Raw genomic sequence first — 17,279 nt, forward strand, 5'->3', positions numbered from 1 at the left:
CACCGTGTCATCAGATTCGGTGGGGGAATACTCTTGTGGAGGGAAAGCAACTGTCTGCAGCCGGCCAAAGTCAACACTCCCCTGTGCAGTAACAAGCAGTCTGGCCTGACGGGCCCAGCACAAGTGAACCCAAACCCCTGAAAAGAATTCCTTCCCTGCCCCAAAATCAAAAGCAGAGCAGAGCTTTCAGCCGTAGGCGTCTGTGGTTTGCAGCTATGCGGTGCTGGGAACTCCGGAGACTTCCTCAAGGAATTTACATTCCTTTGAAGAAATACTATGAGGCTGTTTGTCTTTGCTGAAAAATGCAGATGGAAAGAAAAAGAACATTAAAAATTTTGATTGAAATCTTTAGAGTCTGAGCAAATGTGCTGGACAGGTGTTTTGTTCCTTTTGATTTAAATGCATCCCAAAAAAGAGAGACTGCTGGTCTCTGCGAGCAATGGGAAAGCTGATCACTCTGCTCCGAAATCTCCCATAAAAGCCCTTTATGAAATTAGACGCCTCAGAAGGTGCTGGAGCAGTTTCCAGATGAACGCGATCATTATTTCAGAGCTGCCGTACAGTTCCCGGGCTAAAAACCACGCTGCCAATAACCGAGTTAGTACAATTTGGGGGGGGCGGGGGGGGGGGCGGGGGAACCTGTGGCACCTTCCAGCAGCTGCCTCTGAGGGCTGCGGGTGCCCCCACGGCCGCTCCCACGGGACCGGGCTCCGAGTGCGAGGGATCTGGGTGCCTGGGGAGCTGCGCGAGGCTGCAGCCGGCCGTGCCTGGGATGGGCAGAGCCACACGGGCTTCTGGAAATCTTGCTGCGCTTCATTTACTGGCAAGAAACCTCCTGTGCTGGCCTGGCTTGACACAAATGGCAATTTTTTTGTGCCTTTCCAGGCTCTCGTTTCTGGGCTTGGCGGGTGAAACGGAGATGGCTGAGCAGCCGAGGGGACTCCGCAGCCCACCCTGCCTCGCCTGGGGCTCAGACCCCGAGGATCATCCACAGCACCAACATCCAGAGCTGCAAATTCATGTGCTAGGATGAAAAGGAAGCATTTAACCAGAATTTTAACTACTTAATAACTAAAATACTATTGATAGCCACTGTATACAGGGGCCCTGCTTTTAAGGCTCGTGTACTCTGCCCTCTGAGAAAGCCCATCTCTTTTTAAGCCTCTCAAACCGTATCGATCCGTGCAATCCCCGATGGCATTGGAAATCTTTTCCCCTGCCCGTACCATCACGGCCTGTTTGTCCACGTTATTTACTTTTTAACTGCCCGTGCACAGCCAGGACAGAGCAGATACGAGTATCTTATCAAGATCCTCCTTCCATAAAGGACTTTCCACCGGGCTGGGCACCCTCGGCTTAATCATCAACTGAACAATAGACACATTGACGCAATGCGGGGGGCCATCATTGGCGCGGGCAGGGGGAAGCAAATCAGAAGGATCCCATGTTATTTGATAACGATGGAAAATTATTTCCAAACGATGGGAAAAGCCAGGCTGCTCCCCACGGCGCAGACCACAAACCTGCCGGGCACAGGAGTCGCGTTCACAGCGACGCTTCCAAGCAGCGGGATCGATGGGAGCCCTGGGAGCGGTTCAGCTGCAGGGATGACCGCTGACAGCACATCGCTGAAGCTGCTGTTTTGAGCGGCTTTTACAGCCCTGCCGCCGCCCTCCTGAACCGCCGAACTGCGAGCCGAGGCTTTCCCGGGGCTTTGGGAAGCTCCACGTGCTGCAAGCAGCAAAGACTGCTTTCCCCTCCCTGCGGGATCCAGACCCCAACAGCAGCCCTGCGGGCTCCCCACGTCCTGCCGGGAACGGGGGCTGAGCAGGGAGAACCGCGGTACTCCGGTCCTGGTGACCCTGCACCCCAGGCGAGGCGAGGGCCCAGGGAGCACCCCCTGCCCCGTTCCCAGCAGGGACCGACCCCCCCCGGCACCCCCAGACGTCCCCTCAAAGGCGAAGCTGCCAAAGTACTTGAGTCCACGTGCTCCCACCCAGACCCCGGCTCGGGACCGGTGGAGCTGCTCTGGCTGAGGGAAGGGAACGAGCACAGGCTCTAACCTAGAAATTCTGGGTGACGGCAGCACTAGCTGCTGTAACCGGCCCCGGCGGAGCAGGCGCGCAGGGGAACGCCTTCTGCCAAAGCCTTTTCTGCCACAGCCCAAAGACAAATGTTTCAGCTCATTTTCCTAAGCGCAGCAGAGCCGTGGCCTGATGCTGCCGAACAGCATCCACGTCTGCCGCCCGCCCAGCTGCGGCCAAGAAAAGGCTCGCGGAGACTTGGACATCGTCACTCGGATGCTCGAACTCGCGGCTGTAAATCTGGTGAAAGAAATAAACACCCGCGTCGCCTGGCGCGGGCTGCTCCTGCCCAAGGGCGGAGGGGGCAGGACCGGCAGAGCGGTAGGAGAAAAGCAAATGAGTCATTAATTCTCCAAGCGAAAGAGAACTCCTCCGACGTCATGCATAGTGTGGAAAAAAGGCGCTACCTCTTAATTAATTTCAAAGGAAAAATTAGAATCTCTCAGAAATCTCTCCAGCAGTTAAAGTCATCAGAAATGATCTGATTATTTAGGGGCACAAGGTCAGCTCTGCTGAACCGCCCGCAGGGTGCGGGGAGCTGCTGCGAAGGCAGATGCTGCTGGCGGAGTTACTTGCTGGAGCGGCAGAAGGTGGAAAAGCCAGAAAAGAGAGAAGCTGTAGGAGAGAGCAACGGGGACGGCCAGCATGGAGCCCCGGGTACGGCACGTTTTGGGTGAGGTCCCCCCGGCCCCAGGGGTTTGCTGCGTGGCAGCTGTACAGAAAACACTCAGCAGATGAACATCAGTAACCATTTAATTCATTTTAGTGTCACACTCCGACATACAGCCAGAATTACACCTCGGCCAAAACCCACAAAGCGCGGCATTTTATACAGAAGAAAAAAACCATCATCCTTTATTCCCCAGAGATGTAAACCCCAAACAGCTAATGTATGTGTACAGACGTGCCAAATCTGATAAATACCCAAGAGCCAGGGGGACAAAACCCTTATACCAAACATACAGGTTCGGTTTCCTCTCTAGAAGTGGAACCCCAAATACCCAGACTTGTAGCATTCTTCAAAGGCCGAAATTAAAAATTATTTTTTCCTTTTACGTCCTCTTATCTCCAGAATGAAATGCGGAGAATGAAACAGGGGGAAGAGACACGCGACGGTAACTTGAACATCATCTTCAGCTATTCATAATTTAGTTAGAGAGTCATCCACAGACAGAACAAAGAAAAATTAATCTAAAATAAATTATTCACCCTCCCAGGAATAACGAATCTCTGCAAATCCATGTTCCCTCCTCCCGGTTATTGCAGCTGATAACATGTGAACCGTCCTGCACATGCACCTTGAGATAACCTGTTCTTGGGGACCAGCTGTTCGTAGCCCCCATGTGCTTTCAACCACCGTTCCTTCTTTTGTCACCTGATGTAAAATCAGGAGAGGAAATAAAAGAAGCAGCAGCGGACTTGGGAAGATGTGTACAACTGGAGTGACAAGACACTGCCGTCCCTCCCCGCAGGTGCCGTTACTGTTGCTCTGCGATGGATATCGCCCCTACGGCAGCCGAGCGCCTGCACACCGCAGCCAGTGCCCAAGCCTGAGGATCCCTGAAAATACACCCTGAGGGCCTGGTGTGAGCGTACCTGTTGGTGCACACCTTGCTGAGCAGCGTTAGAAAACCTGACCAGTGAGGATTTCATCTCTGCGGGTTTATTTCTGCGATCAACTCCCGCCTGTTCAAGCGCAGGCTCGCCTGCCGGCTGTGCAAAGGGAGAACAGGATTGTACCAACCAGGCACCAAATTTGCCCTCCCACAGCCACGAGGCTGAGGAGAGGGCAGGGGAGCAGCCTGCACCCACGAGGGGATGGTGCTGAAGCACAAAACAGGCAGACGCAGCGTAAGCCCAGGTTCTGCCTCGCACGGGGAATTCCTCATCTCACCTCCTCCCTCTCCAGCCCCAAGGAAGCTCTGGGTTTGGGTGGACGGAGCTCCCAACAGCGAGTGCGACAATCCCTACTGAGCACAGCCCCTAAGAAATATAGTCCTAAGGCCTAACCCTGACCTGGTGGGAGCACAACCCTCCCAAGAAGGCATCTGACAGCACGATTGCTCCTCACCTACGAAACCGGTACAGCACTTCTTTTTCCTGCACATACAAGTGAAGCTTGAGTTGAAATAAACCAGGCACAACCGGTCAATCTGCCCCTGAACCCATATGGGATTCAATCGTTCATGGTTGAGCATATGCCTTCAAAGTCCCCCAAAAAGGGTGCAGAGGAGTTTGGGAAGAACTCCAGCGTTGCTAACGATGAGGCGATGTCTCCCTGCCCCGAGACTCCTCAGGGCAGGACACAGACATCTACCGACCCCAGCCCTGCTCCGTGCTGGCTTTGTGGCTGAGTTATCCAAAATATTTCACCTCTGGTTCTCCTCCTCTCTGCGCTGGCGCAAGCTGAAGCTCGGAGGAGGAGAGGAAGGCCATCAAAGTCTGAGGCTGGTTTAAGCATCCCATCCTGGGAAGAGGCCCAGGCTCCCCGTTAAAGCCAACATTTCCAGCATCTCTCCCTGCAGGGCAGCGAAAGCACCAAAGGGGCACACCCCTGCTCGGGACACGCCGGCTGGCACGAGAACGAGGGGTTGGTGCTGTTTGACACTTGCTCCATGAACGGCCCTTTGTGGAGAGAGGGCAAGATGCGGTATGGGAACTCCCATCGGGGACAGCGGGCGAGTCCAGCACATGCCAGAGAAGTAACAAGCAGCTGGAGATGGGCTCCGCAGATGTCTAGTTTGGCCTTTAAGCTGTAACAGCGACTGAGGCCGCCGGCTTGTTGGCAGGAGGTTTGCCAAGGTGCAGAAGGCATTAATACAGCCCTTTCCTCCTGTTCTGAGAAGGATCTGCCTTGCTGTTTTACTGGTTCTTTATGCATGCCTGTCCTGGAGCAGGGGAGAAATCTGCTTCGGGGTTCTCTCCTGGGCATCTCATCGATTCAGTGGAGCTGCAGATGCCTGGATCCCAGCTGTTAAAGGGTTGGGGTTTTTTTGATAGTGGTGATGGTTTGGGGTTGGTCCCCCTGCCCAGCAATAAATAATGAAACAGAGGAGTGAGCAGTAATACCGAACTCTCAGGCAAAATCCTCAGTGCTGCAGCAGGAGCCTAGCCAAGCTGAAGGCTGGGACACCAAGTATATCACAGCCAGATATTCTCTGAATCCACTTAAACTGTTTTCGTAGCTGCTGACTTCCAGGTACCTCTATTTCCTCCACCATGTGGACCCAGCAATGTCCTGGGTTTGACTCCTGCTAAGCTGTTTAAGGGAAAACACCTTGGTCAGATTCTCCCTTGGTCTGAATGGAGGTGTGGCACCACGGTATACGACGGTTAAGAGATCACAGGGCATGGGAGTGATGGGACACGGATTTTTCAGCAGCACACTGTAAATCATAAATCTGACAAGTTTTGCTCCCAGTCACTGCAGCTAGTCCTGAGCAACAGAGTCTCCCTCTGCTCACTTAGAGTCTTTTTTTGATGAGTTTCTCCAGTTTCCGTATCCGAGAGGACTCCTGCTCGGGTGTAGGAGCGCTCAGTGAGAGGGAGCCGGTGTTCTCCACTCCGGAGGGGGGAGCCGGGAGGCGCTGGCGGAAGAGGTCCAGCATGCTGCTTTGCTCGCTCCTCTTCAGGCCCTGCGGGAGCAAAGAACAGTGCAGCAAGACAGTTAGACTTCATTGATCTGGGAGCGGGTGTCTATGAGAAGAGCTGCAGGAGGGTCCATTTCAAACCTCAACCTTTTGTTCACCCAGCAAGAGCTGTATGCAGACCTCTGGATGAGCCCGAGGCAACCGAGCTCAGCCCCAGGAGCAGCTATGAGCACGCTAAGTGAACTGGAAAGCTGTTCTTCAGTAGCAGCTCTACACCCTTTCAGAGTACAGAGGATACACTTGCCTTCAAGTGCTCTTCCCACTCCCAAACCTCTCTATATTTCTACTGAAAAAAAGTCACCAACTATCTCAAATGCAGCGCTAGCGGACGAGCAGAAATTCTGCGGGACTGGTTCTAACCTTCATGTCTAGTATCTTCTGGAAAGTGTCTGTGCTGCAGTCAGCAAGGAGCTTGATGTAATTGTCGACAAACACAACCGGGGGCTCGTGCGGCGCCATGACCACCTGCAAAGACAAGAAAAAAAGAGATGAGAAATTCTACGAGTTAAAGCCAGTGCTCAGTCAACTCAGGCACACGAGTGACAGCAGGACTTGCGTCTCCTAAAATAAAACGCTTAAGGAACAAGAAAGAGGCTGTAGGTACTGGTAGTAACCGAGAGGTAAAGATGAGTGAAGAGCAGTAAAGGAGCAGGGAGGAACACGGGGTCTCTTCCCACATGGTCACCGGTGCTCAGACCCAGGGGCTGCAGAATCTTGTTGCATGGGGAAGATTGGCTGGGGAGTCGCTTGGGGGAAAAAGGTGGTGCTGGTGGTGGGGGACACTTAGAAAGTCCCCAGCAGATCAGGCAGCCTGAACACAGTCCAGACCCTCACTTTGGCTGTGCATCCCTCTCGCTCCCTCCTGCCCGGACCAGAGCAGAGACAGTGTGTTGCGGGGGCGTCTGACAACGCTCTGCAGTCACTCCCTCCGTCCCCAGGACGGTGTGGGTCAGAGCAATCTGCTTTGCAGTCCTCCTGCTTCTGACACGTAACCTGATGGGTAGGGGTGCCACACGAAGCTGCTCTGTCCTTTGGGTGCAGCTCCTCCTGTACGCTTCTCCGCAGAGGCTGGGACGCAGTGTGCGACCTCTGCGCTGACGTCTGCCCCAGAGCTCGCACCCTCTTAGTGTCAGCAATGGGCAAGTCAGGAAAAAAAATTAAAATAGCCTTGAAGCTGGAAAGGTAATTACTCATTGTTATATTTTCCTTACATAGGCAGTGAGCTCCATAGAGAACACACCTTTTGATAATGCTGGGCAGCAAACCCATCTTTCTGGGGAAGTGTGTGTGTGTGTGTGTGAGAATGCGTGTGTGAACGTGTGCCTGCACGCAGGGCAGAAACAGCACAGGACCAGGCTCCTCCCTGTCTCTGCAAACATTTCCATATGTTTCCATTGACCCAGCTCACCCCACACTGTATTCTGTCACCGAGACATTTCTTTCTTTCCCTGCACTTCAGACCAATGAAACATCATAACCATGTATACACTTACAAATCCTTAATTTACAGCCCTCATAAAAATCTTCTGCCAAGATGAAAAGCTGGAACTTCAGACAGTGTAGCCAGAGGAGAAAGGAAACAGCTCCGTGGGATGTGCGCACCCTGACGCCCTCCTCCCCGCTTGTACCTGCACTTTGTAGGGCTTAATCGAATGAATTTGTTTGTGCCATCTACAGGCTCTGAACTAGCTGCACTGGTATAAGCCTGGGCACGCTACGGTACGGTGGTGGTGGCGTATGCAACAGGGGCATCGCTCCCGAACCATCTCAGTACTAGGTAGGAGAGCCCTGAAAACACCGAGGAGGAGTGTCTTGGCCTGTGCTTGCAATGGAGTGAAATAGTTCTTAGGGAAAAGACGCTTTAATGTACAATTTGGAAACAGCAGAGAGTCTGAGCGCTGATAAAAAGAGACAACCCACAAGGCAAACAGAACAGCCAGAGGTGACCAGTCAACTCTGGGCTCCCACAAGAAAACCTTCCTACAGCAACGTTGGTGGTACAGCAGGAGTAGGCACTTTCAAGAGCTTTTTTTTTTTCCTCTCCCAAACCCAAGAGATGGGTGCTGACACCAGCCCCACGCGCTGTGTGCAGGTCACCTAGGCTCAGAGGAATCTGCTCAGTCCCTACATTAACAAACCTGCCCCAGCCACATTCAGCCCCGTCACCCGCCGATTACACCCACGTTATTTTGTAAAACAGCTCCGCGGAGCACCGAATGCCATAAGCGTATCGCTGTTTAATTACCAGTTGCGCTGACACCGAGCCCTCACTCGGGGCCAGCAGAAGTGCTTTATGCAGCAGCACGGCAAGCACGGGGCATCTGAAAAAGCAGTCACGCTGCTGCTGCTGCTGTGCAGCCTGTGGACCAGTGGCACTCCGCAGCCTGCACCCCCTGCCCGAGGCACTTCCTACATCGCTTTCATCTCAATCCCGACGAAGCCAATGCGACGTTAAGGGTAGACAACTCCATTACTCCTCTGATTCACATACAAGCTCCAAGGCAAGATCTGTTTCTGTATGCAACATCACCAATCTTCCCTGCTCCTGTTAGTACTATGGGGGTTATTTTTCTTCGGGTCATTTCTAAGAAAATTTAGACTTGCTTTAACGTATCTACCAACATCTCAGTCACCTTACTCCAAGAGCCTGGAACTGCAGAACTCATTTCTGAATTCAGAATGCAAACTCAGCCGTGACATTACCTTGGGCACGGGAGCAAAGCCGCACTGAGCAGCAGGCAAGCACGGAGAGCTCGGGCTCCGCATCCCCCCCTTGCCTCGGCTGTGGTTTACAGGAGGCTCTGGCTGGCAGCTGCCTGTCCTGCCTGACCCCAGGTCCCACTGATTCACTCACGGGAACATCTTCACAGCATTGCTGGTGAGCAGGAGGGTACAACTGCACAGCTCCCACGGCTTCTCTGGGGATCAAACCTAACTTCTTACTCCAGCAACAGGGGGGAAGGGGAGATTGCTTTGCTTGTTACTTTTTATGAAGACAACACACTGCTTTTGGGTCATTTTCCAGGCACCAGGTCTGGAAAATGAAAAAGGACTCTGGTGAATACAGTAACCCAGACATGTTTGCACTGGCTGTTACACTAGACAGTAAACAGGTGACTCAAGCACGGCTTGGCTCCCCTGCGTGATGGAGTCTGCACGAAGGCCCGGAGTAACCTGAACTGGAGGGTTTGCCCTGTGGCAGACACTTAGGGATGCTAGCTCTGATTTTCACAAGCTCCTGAGGGAATGTGGTGCCCCAACTCTCCCAGTAAGCAGAACCTGAGCCCTCGGTTACCTTGAAAAATGAGGATGAAAACTCAAATGCGATGTTAAAAGAGCGCGGGGGCAAAACCAAGACGAGTAAGCCAGTTCTGTAGAACAGCTGGCAGCGCACCCGGACAAGTTCGCATATGTTCACGTGCAATTGCAGATTGCCGCGTTCAAAGGAAGGGCCCCCTGGAATTCACTCGCTCCGATTCCCAGTCCAGCAGTCTGGCTGGCAGGTTATCAAAAGTCTTGAGTTACCTTCAGGATCATTTCAGCCCGAGTCATGCCTTTCACCACTATCTTCGTGTAGCTGGCAGGAGCCTTCCTCACCACTTGGGACCCGATGGAGGGCAGATCCAGGAGAACCATCTTCAAAGAGTGAGTGTCCAGCAGCAGCTGCAATAGTTAATCACACCCTGTTATTCAGGTCCCTTTTACCAAGCTCCATTAGCTGCTATAATCCAACATCCTTAAAGGTTTAACACTTCCCACATTGGAAAAAGTCCTGGTAATTGGGCTGCAGGAACAGGAGGGGCTGACCCGCGTAATGACACTATCGCCCGTGGCTACGTATCGGCACCGTTCGTTGATTTTAACAGAGCACTGCTCTGCTGACTTGGAATGACTGACGGCAGCTCAACATCTGGCACATCAGGCACGGATTTCCAGTCCTCTTCCCCTTGACAGTGTGAAGTCAAACAATCTCGATTACCTGTAGCCGTATCGTTATTTAGATATTGAGGTCAAATGAATTAACACTCCTGCACCCAACCACCCATTGTGTCAGGTTTTCTGCATTTACTCAACCACTTGATTTTATTTTTTTCTTTAAGAAGAAAATTGCAACACCATACAGCTACACCGAGAACTGCTCGATATCCTGTGCTCGCTGGTACACTGAAACTCACAGCCTGTACGGTTTTTATTACACCAGTGGCTAGATAAGCAGCAAGCAGCAGCCACAAAATTTAGCCCAGACAGACAAGCACTGTCTGATGACAAAATGCTGTGGGCTGGGGTTTATTAGAGCAAAATTACTCCATATACTGCACTCTTCTGATTGCGTGAGGTATGTTTGAAGAGATGAGACATGACCGGTGAAGGACAGAAATGTGAAATCGAACTAGATGAAGAGGAGCACAATTTATTTACAGAGCAGCGAGGGTGAAAACCCGCTGGGCTGTCGGCACACCAAGCACATTTCCTGCAAAAGGGCTCCCAGGAGCAAGTGGAAGCTCGTTCTTCTGGACACACGACGTTACGGGCGCTGCAGAACCCCCCCAGCAGTCACCACGAACAATACGAACATTTACGGTACGGCTTTCGGCACAGGTGGGCATTCAGTTCAAATACAAAGCACTGAGCCGAGGAGGAAGGGCAGTGGGTCACGCCAGATCAAATCTGGACCCTGTTATCTGCGGCAGCATGTCATTGCCGTGTGCTGCCTGTTTCATGGTTTGCACGAGACGAACCGATGCCATCGATCTCGTCCTGGGAAGCCAGGAAACCACAGCACAAACGAGCAGCTCTGCGCACCCCAGAGCCGCCGGAGCCTGATGTTGCCTCAGGCTGTCACAGCTGGAGTCCTGCGTGTCTATGAGGGATCCCATGGACGGAAGATTTTTCCACGGTTGGGGAATTCACATCTTTCCCACGTGAACTCTCCCAGGTCTAACAGGAGTTCTGCACACTCTGCAGCTTTTCCCACAGACGAGCACTCGCAGGCTCTGTCCCCTCACACTATTTCCCCGCCGGTACCCCTTCCAGGTCCCTGGCATCGCTAACTGCCTGCCAAAGCTTGCTGAGACAGAGAACTGCTGTTAAGTCAGAGACACAAACACAGAAAGAGAAACCCCGTAAGTCTCGTTCCCTGCACCAAACACGTCCCTAAATACCGCCCTAGTGACCAGATTTCAAACACGATTATTAGGAAACGGGAGGAAAAGCTGTGTTTGGGACCAGGAAGGGAAGGAAAGTGTATTCCAACATTTGCACCAGGGGAGAGAAAGCAGTGCAGAAAGATCCCAGTGGGTGACCAGAGGGGTGTTCAGAAGATGCAAAGGCTATCGAGGACCTACACGCTGCAGAGACAGAGGAGACCAGCTTCTGAAGACCTCTGTACATCTAACCCCAGGAAGGTATGCCCCACTTATAATGAGATATATTCACTGTGAATCAGGCTAATAAAAACCTCCCCGTCTGCTTTAAAGAACCAAATTGGGCCTGTTATTCCAATACAGTAATGCTAAAATCTTTTAACACTAGACACAAGCCCACTGCTGGCAACTGGCTAATCACTTCAGACGCTTATTTAAAAAAAGACTTCATTTAATCATTCTCAGGTTATTGCTCATCGCACACGACAAGCAGGAACTGTGCCTCACTCATTTGCTTTTCATTAAGAAAGAGAAAGGTTTTGATGCAAAGCTCCTGTTTCATTTTGCAGACACACACTGCTCAGAACCCACCCTTGATGCCGAAAACCCAAGCAGCTTTTAAGGCACCAATTTGAAGTTCACAGTAGTCCTATTAGGGATGATTCTGCCTTTTTTAATTTTTTTTTTTTTTTTAATCAGCCTGCAAGGGAGCAGCTGAAAGCCTGCCTCATCCAAACCTCATCTTTGCAGAGCAGCCGGGTCCCAGCCCACAGGCAGGGGTGGGAGACGGAGCGTCACAGCCCTGCAGCTGCACCCACAGTCTCAAGGTAATAAATACCCTGCGCTGCCCACCCACGTGCAACTCGGGGACAGGGGCAACATCTCAACAGAAAAACGTAAATTAATTCAAGTGGCAATAATTCAATGTCCTTCCTTCCCTGAGATCGTGTCTCACCACCCTGCAGTATCTACAGCTCTCAAAGTGCAACAGGGAGGCAGGTTCCTGGGAGAAAGCTGGATCTGAGCCCCAGATCTTGGGTTGTCACTTCCCTGAGTCTCAGTTACCGAGAAGTTACCAAGTCACGGAGGTGGAGACGGCTCCTCCCTGCCGTGCAGCAGTGTTTTGACTTGTGCTTGCAATGCCTGAGGAAGCGAGGCGTGCAAGGCATTTACACAGGAAAGAAACCGTCCTGTCTTCAGGCACGGCAGCATCTCTCACCTAACAAGATGACAAACACCCACCAAATTCGGGGCTTCTGTTCAGCAATTTTTGGGACAGAACAGAGAAAACACCGCACTACGCCTCCACAACCCCATCCTTCCTGCACGGCTCTGAGGAGGGGAAGACAACAGCCATCCATAACTAGCAGGCAAACCTGAGGAGGTAAAAATCTATTTGCACTCACTGGAACTCAGCCAGGACGCAGGCTCTAGCAAAACTGCCATCAGGCTGCGGAGCTGCCTTGGGCTCCCACAGCTTCACTTCCTCGGAGAGGAAGGAGCCAGGACCTGGGAGCAGGGCACACAGTCCCTGGGAGGATCCAGCACCACCATCACTGGGCCCGCGCGGAATGTGTAGGAACCAACCTGCTCTGGGCATACACACTGTCACGGGAGACCAAGCACTCTGTGTGTGTGTGTTATATATTCAACACTTGAAAAAAAAAAAAAAAAAGTCTTGGTGTTTAAACTACGTGAGCTGAGAAACTGCCTGGACACCTGGAGCTTAGGGCTGGGGTTTTGGGATTTGGGTTTGGGGTTTTTTGTTTTGGGGTTTGGGGTTTTTTTTCTGGGGTGGGGTGCGTTTGGTTTTGGTCTTTTTTTTTTAATTTTCCTGTGGTCTCACTTCCCCTCCAAATAATGCTTCCTACATCAATTCATTTTAAGGAACAGACACACATATGAGTAAAGGATTAAAGCTATTCCTGCACAGGCCCTCTTCACTTCCACCCTCCACCCTGGCACTTCTTGAAGGGGAGGAAAGGGGAAGCACATCTCATCCAGCAACTTCGGGTTGACCGTGCCCCAGCTCTTCTGAGCAGAGAAGCAAGAGGCTTGAGTTTAACCCTGGGAGAAGGTGCAGCAGCAGCAGGAGGAGATTTGAGAAAGATGGGACAGAAAATCAATAGTCCTTCTGAGAAGGGCTCAGGACCTTCTTGCAATAGTTTATGCCATGAGCAACCTTCTTTTCCTTTGTGTGAGCACACTGAAGACTGAATCTCACCATGACACCTGAAGAGGTTTGTTGTTCCTGTGCTACTGTTAACTTTGGCAAAGCGAGAGCTCCCCTGCTTGGGAAGGAGCCTGGGACCCCTCTCCCAGGACAGGTTCAACTGCGGCAGGATCACCATGAACCTGCTTCCACCCTGCCCTGTACCAGAGCGTTGCCCTGTTGCCTCAGCTGTACCCGAGTTCAGGACACGTAACGCAGTTCTCTGCCCCCTTTTAACAAAAACCACCTCGACTTCTTGAATGCGAAAGTGATGCAATATTACAGTCAATGCAACTACTTTTTCTTACCTGTTCTGCGCCCACCATGCTAATAGGTTTGCACTTGAAGAGATGGTTAATGAACTTGGGAATGAAGGAGCTGCAGAGAAGAGATAGCAAATGACACAATTATACGTCAGTATTTGGAGTCATACAGTCTTCTACAGTAACAAAGCATGCAAAACCAAACCAGGACGGCTTTCCAAAAAGACACTCTAAGTGCCTGGTTCTCAAGCTCACCCCAGCCACATTAAGTATACTAAATAACAAACCAACCCTAGATACAATTCTTTTGCTTTAATCCGTACTGATGTCTAAGTTAATTGAGAAGTTGCACGCATACTCTATGTAAATAAATTGCTATAAACTATATATGAAGTATTACAGTACAAGGTCAAGAACAAGCGAACAAGCTATTGTACATAAAAATCCCAGCAACACGTCAGGATTAGTACAGCTATTCACAGAGTGGAAGTATCTTGATTGTATCCAGAACCTACATTTTACTGCATACTAGTAATTCCATAACATGCATATTACACGCTGAACTTGAGGTCCAGCCAAGGCTGGAGGTCTGCTGGGCCCTGGACATTCACACAAGAAGGCACTCTTCCAGAAAGCTTCTAGCCAACACAATCAAGACAAGAAAAAGTTTTGTGAAAAGGAAAACACCATTACCCTATTTTACTAATGTGGACTTCAGACTCAGAGAAATGACTACGGTACATATACTCAACCGGGGAGAATTTGGCCGGGATGGAAGCCCCCTTAGGCTACGTACTCCAGAGCATCAGCTCTGGTTTTAGCTTTTTGCTTCTTGGTTTTAGGCTTTGTAGAAGTTTCATTCTCCAGTGGAGCAGCAGATGCTCCCTTCTAACAGAGGTGCTGGCTGAGCACCTGCAGGACAAGCTCCTGCCTCTCCTACCCCGTCGAGCTGCAGCACCAGGAAAACTCGGGAGCTGAACGCGAGGAGAGGGGCCAGCGTGAGCAACACAAACTCCGTCTGTCAAGACCACACCAGTCATATGCTTGTCTTCCTTTTGCTGCCTTGGTTTTTAATGTACTCTTGCTTCTTTCACGCGACCTTCTTTGGCTGAATGCCTCTGAGGCTCACATTTCCAGGACCTTGTCCGTGACCTGGTGGCAGGTCTTAGATTTTAATGGCTCTGTCCTAAGTTCACATAAGTCAGTCTGGTTTCTGTCCTTTTGAATGAGGCACCATTTATGGTGGTGATCTAAATTCAGCATGGTTTCCCCCTTGCATCTGTCAAGCTATTTGTTTCCTTCCCACAAAGCAAGGAGCATGGACAGCATCTTGTTTGTCCTGCCACCTGTTTTCCAAGCCAGGACATTTATTTTTCACCCTTTCTCATGGAAGAATGACAAAAGCGTAACTCAGGCACAGAGCATGCCAAGCCGCTGAGCAAATTGAAAGAAATGGTTCAAGGAAGAGCCCTTCCAAGCAAAGGTTCCTTCCCTTCCCTCAGACACCGCCGCGACCTCTCTCAGTGAATCATGTTTTCCTGGAGAGGTGTCAAGGAGAACAATTTCAAACTACTGTTGAGAACCAGCTACTGGGCTGCCCCAAACAGCTTTGAATTTGGCCACCAGAGAAACAACCTTGGCAACAAAATATAAATAAGAGGAGGAAAACAAGCCCTGTCTCCACCTGCATGAAAGCCTTACAGCAGAGATGTAACTTATCAGTTTTAGAAGTCTGTTTTTCAGGTGTATAACTAATTCCCTGCGGGCAATTAGAGAGTGCCAAGCACAGCTGGAGCTTAGGTGATCCTATAAAACGATCAATCGGTAGCAGCTCTGGATGCAGCAGCTTGTTACAAAGCGGAAGAGTGCAAGAAATTAATTGTACCTTTGATCTTGCACGTAGGTCCAAGTCTCCCTCTTTCTGTAAGGTCAGGCGCGGAGCTAAAGCTCACGTTGTGTATGAGAAACAGGGTGAGCCTTTCTTTCTGCAGGGTGGCAGGCCGGCAGCCAGTGGACCCCCTTCTCTCTTTTTTTTAAATCTTCTTTTCTATATAACCACATGGTCTCCCATAGACAGCATTCTGTCTGGCATGAAACAATTCCCAGGCCCCGTAGGATGGCCACCCACAATCAGTGCAGAAGGGTAAAAGCGACCTTCCATCCCCACATGCCTGTTATTTCATGCTGCCTTATTGGAAACAGCTTCTCAACTCCAGCAGGACAGACAAGACAAACCATGAGGTCCAAGGGCTGCTCTGGTATTTTTTTTCCTTTTTTTTTTTTTTTTTTTTTGACTAGCAGAGACCATCAAGAGCAGTTGCACTTCACTGAAAAATTCACTTGAGTCTCTTGCCTAGGCTGGACTCAATGCTTGGCTCTCTTAGCATACAGCAGGCAATCCTGATGCGAATAATACGTGCGTATTCAATGGTAATGCTCTGCACGCGGGTTTGTACTCTAAATGCCTTTACTCCCTGCGCATCCACAGAGCTAGATCGGATGCCAGAATTCATTTACAGTTTCGGCTATAAAATTGAATCCAGCAAACCCTCCGTAGAAGCAGACAAGTCCCCAGTGTAATAATAAAGCAGCGCAAGACAGATTAGGAACCTAAAGCAGAGAAATCACAGCATCTGAGAGGCTCCCATCCAACGGGAGCGGCTCTGCCAGAGCCTGTGTTTTCCTAATCCCCTGCACTGATAACGCATCGAACACAATGCCTTGCTAACTAAGGCAGACAGAGATGCAACCACAGTCTGCCTGTCCGATGGGAGATGAGCTACCACAGGACATCGTTCAAAGCATCCTGCTGTCACTGAGTCACTGCAGCTGAGACGGGTTTTGCTTTAAGCCACGCTCTGAGGAGGTGACCAGTCCTCGCAGGCTCACCCAGGCTCAGCTCAGCCCCCTGCTTCGAAACCTCCAGGAGCTTCCTCGTCGCGATCTTCCTCCACCTAACTCCTCTCACTAAAAGCACAATGCAAAGGCCAGAGCAACGGGGCTGCCGCAGCTACCCACCACGCTTGGCTCTTCGTGATGGACGAGGCGCTGTTCTGGTGAGGGGGAGAGCTGTTTGTTTTTCCTGTCTCTCAGTTCTAATCTCTTCCTCACTGAGGTCAGGTCACAGACTTCCCAAACACATCCCGGCGTAGCAGCCACAGCTTCACCGCTGCGGTTTTTGATTTCAAAGGATGAGGACCGAGGCGCAGTGAGAAGAGAGCCCCTCACCCTGCCTGCAAGTGCCTCCTGAAAGCTGTCTGCTTCTCACTATTTCAAGGGAGTGAGGGTTGCGTATTGGTCAAAACAAAGCAAAAATGACAAATTAGGTTAGAGGATTGATGCAATTTCTGATGGCCATTTTTCTTCTTCCAGACTTGGCTCAGATCCCTCGGTTTTAAATTCAGGGACTTTAGATGCCTTCTCCCCTGTGGTCCTGTAACTCAACACGAGCGCTTTATACAATCCATTAGAGCCGAGAAGTGGCTGGCAGTTCAAACGCACACAGGCATTAACGTACGGAGTCGCACAGTGCCTGTGAAAAGGATTTTCAGCGTTGTGGAGCACACAAAAGGCCAGGTATTTATATTGGGCAGGCCAGTGTATTCCATAAGAATTCAGAGCTTCAAGAACTGTGTGCATTAAAACGTCATAAGCATTTTAAGTACGTCAGTCCACCCTTACCACTGGGCTAGTCCTCCTTAAAATCAAGTTCTACAGAAGGACTCAAAACATGATCCGGCAAAAACGATCTTCAGGAACCAAATTTTCCACGGCGCAGTGAATTCAGGACTGTGTCAAGTTTAATGTGCTGTAGATCAGAGCTGTGGTTGTATTAAAAAAGTTTTGATGTGGAGTGGTAGTTTTGATGGTTTCTGTGCTCTTCCATGGAACAAGCTGTGATGAAGGCGCTCAGCTTAGATGTGAAC

General features: G+C 50.8%; 1 protein-coding gene across 4 annotated transcripts in view; it reads right to left on the bottom strand.

Moving 5' to 3' along the window:
- Positions 1–2,819: 2,819 nt before the first annotated feature.
- The window catches only part of VPS53 (VPS53 subunit of GARP complex), a 68,832-nt gene continuing 54,372 nt past the window's right edge, over positions 2,820–17,279 (bottom strand). For all 4 annotated transcript variants that reach the window (XM_075771937.1, XM_075771936.1, XM_075771934.1 and 1 more), the window contains 4 exons: positions 13,399–13,468; positions 9,260–9,397; positions 6,095–6,199; positions 2,820–5,719 (listed from right to left, as the gene is read on the bottom strand). In XM_075771937.1, coding sequence (XP_075628052.1) covers positions 5,549–5,719; positions 6,095–6,199; positions 9,260–9,397; positions 13,399–13,468 — 484 coding nt within the window. In that variant the 3' untranslated portion in view covers positions 2,820–5,548. The remainder of the gene's footprint in view (positions 5,720–6,094; positions 6,200–9,259; positions 9,398–13,398; positions 13,469–17,279) is intronic.

The sequence above is a fragment of the Balearica regulorum genome, chromosome 19 (genome assembly GCF_011004875.1).
Source record: "Balearica regulorum gibbericeps isolate bBalReg1 chromosome 19, bBalReg1.pri, whole genome shotgun sequence".
In the NCBI taxonomy this organism is placed as follows: Eukaryota; Metazoa; Chordata; class Aves; order Gruiformes; family Gruidae; genus Balearica; species Balearica regulorum.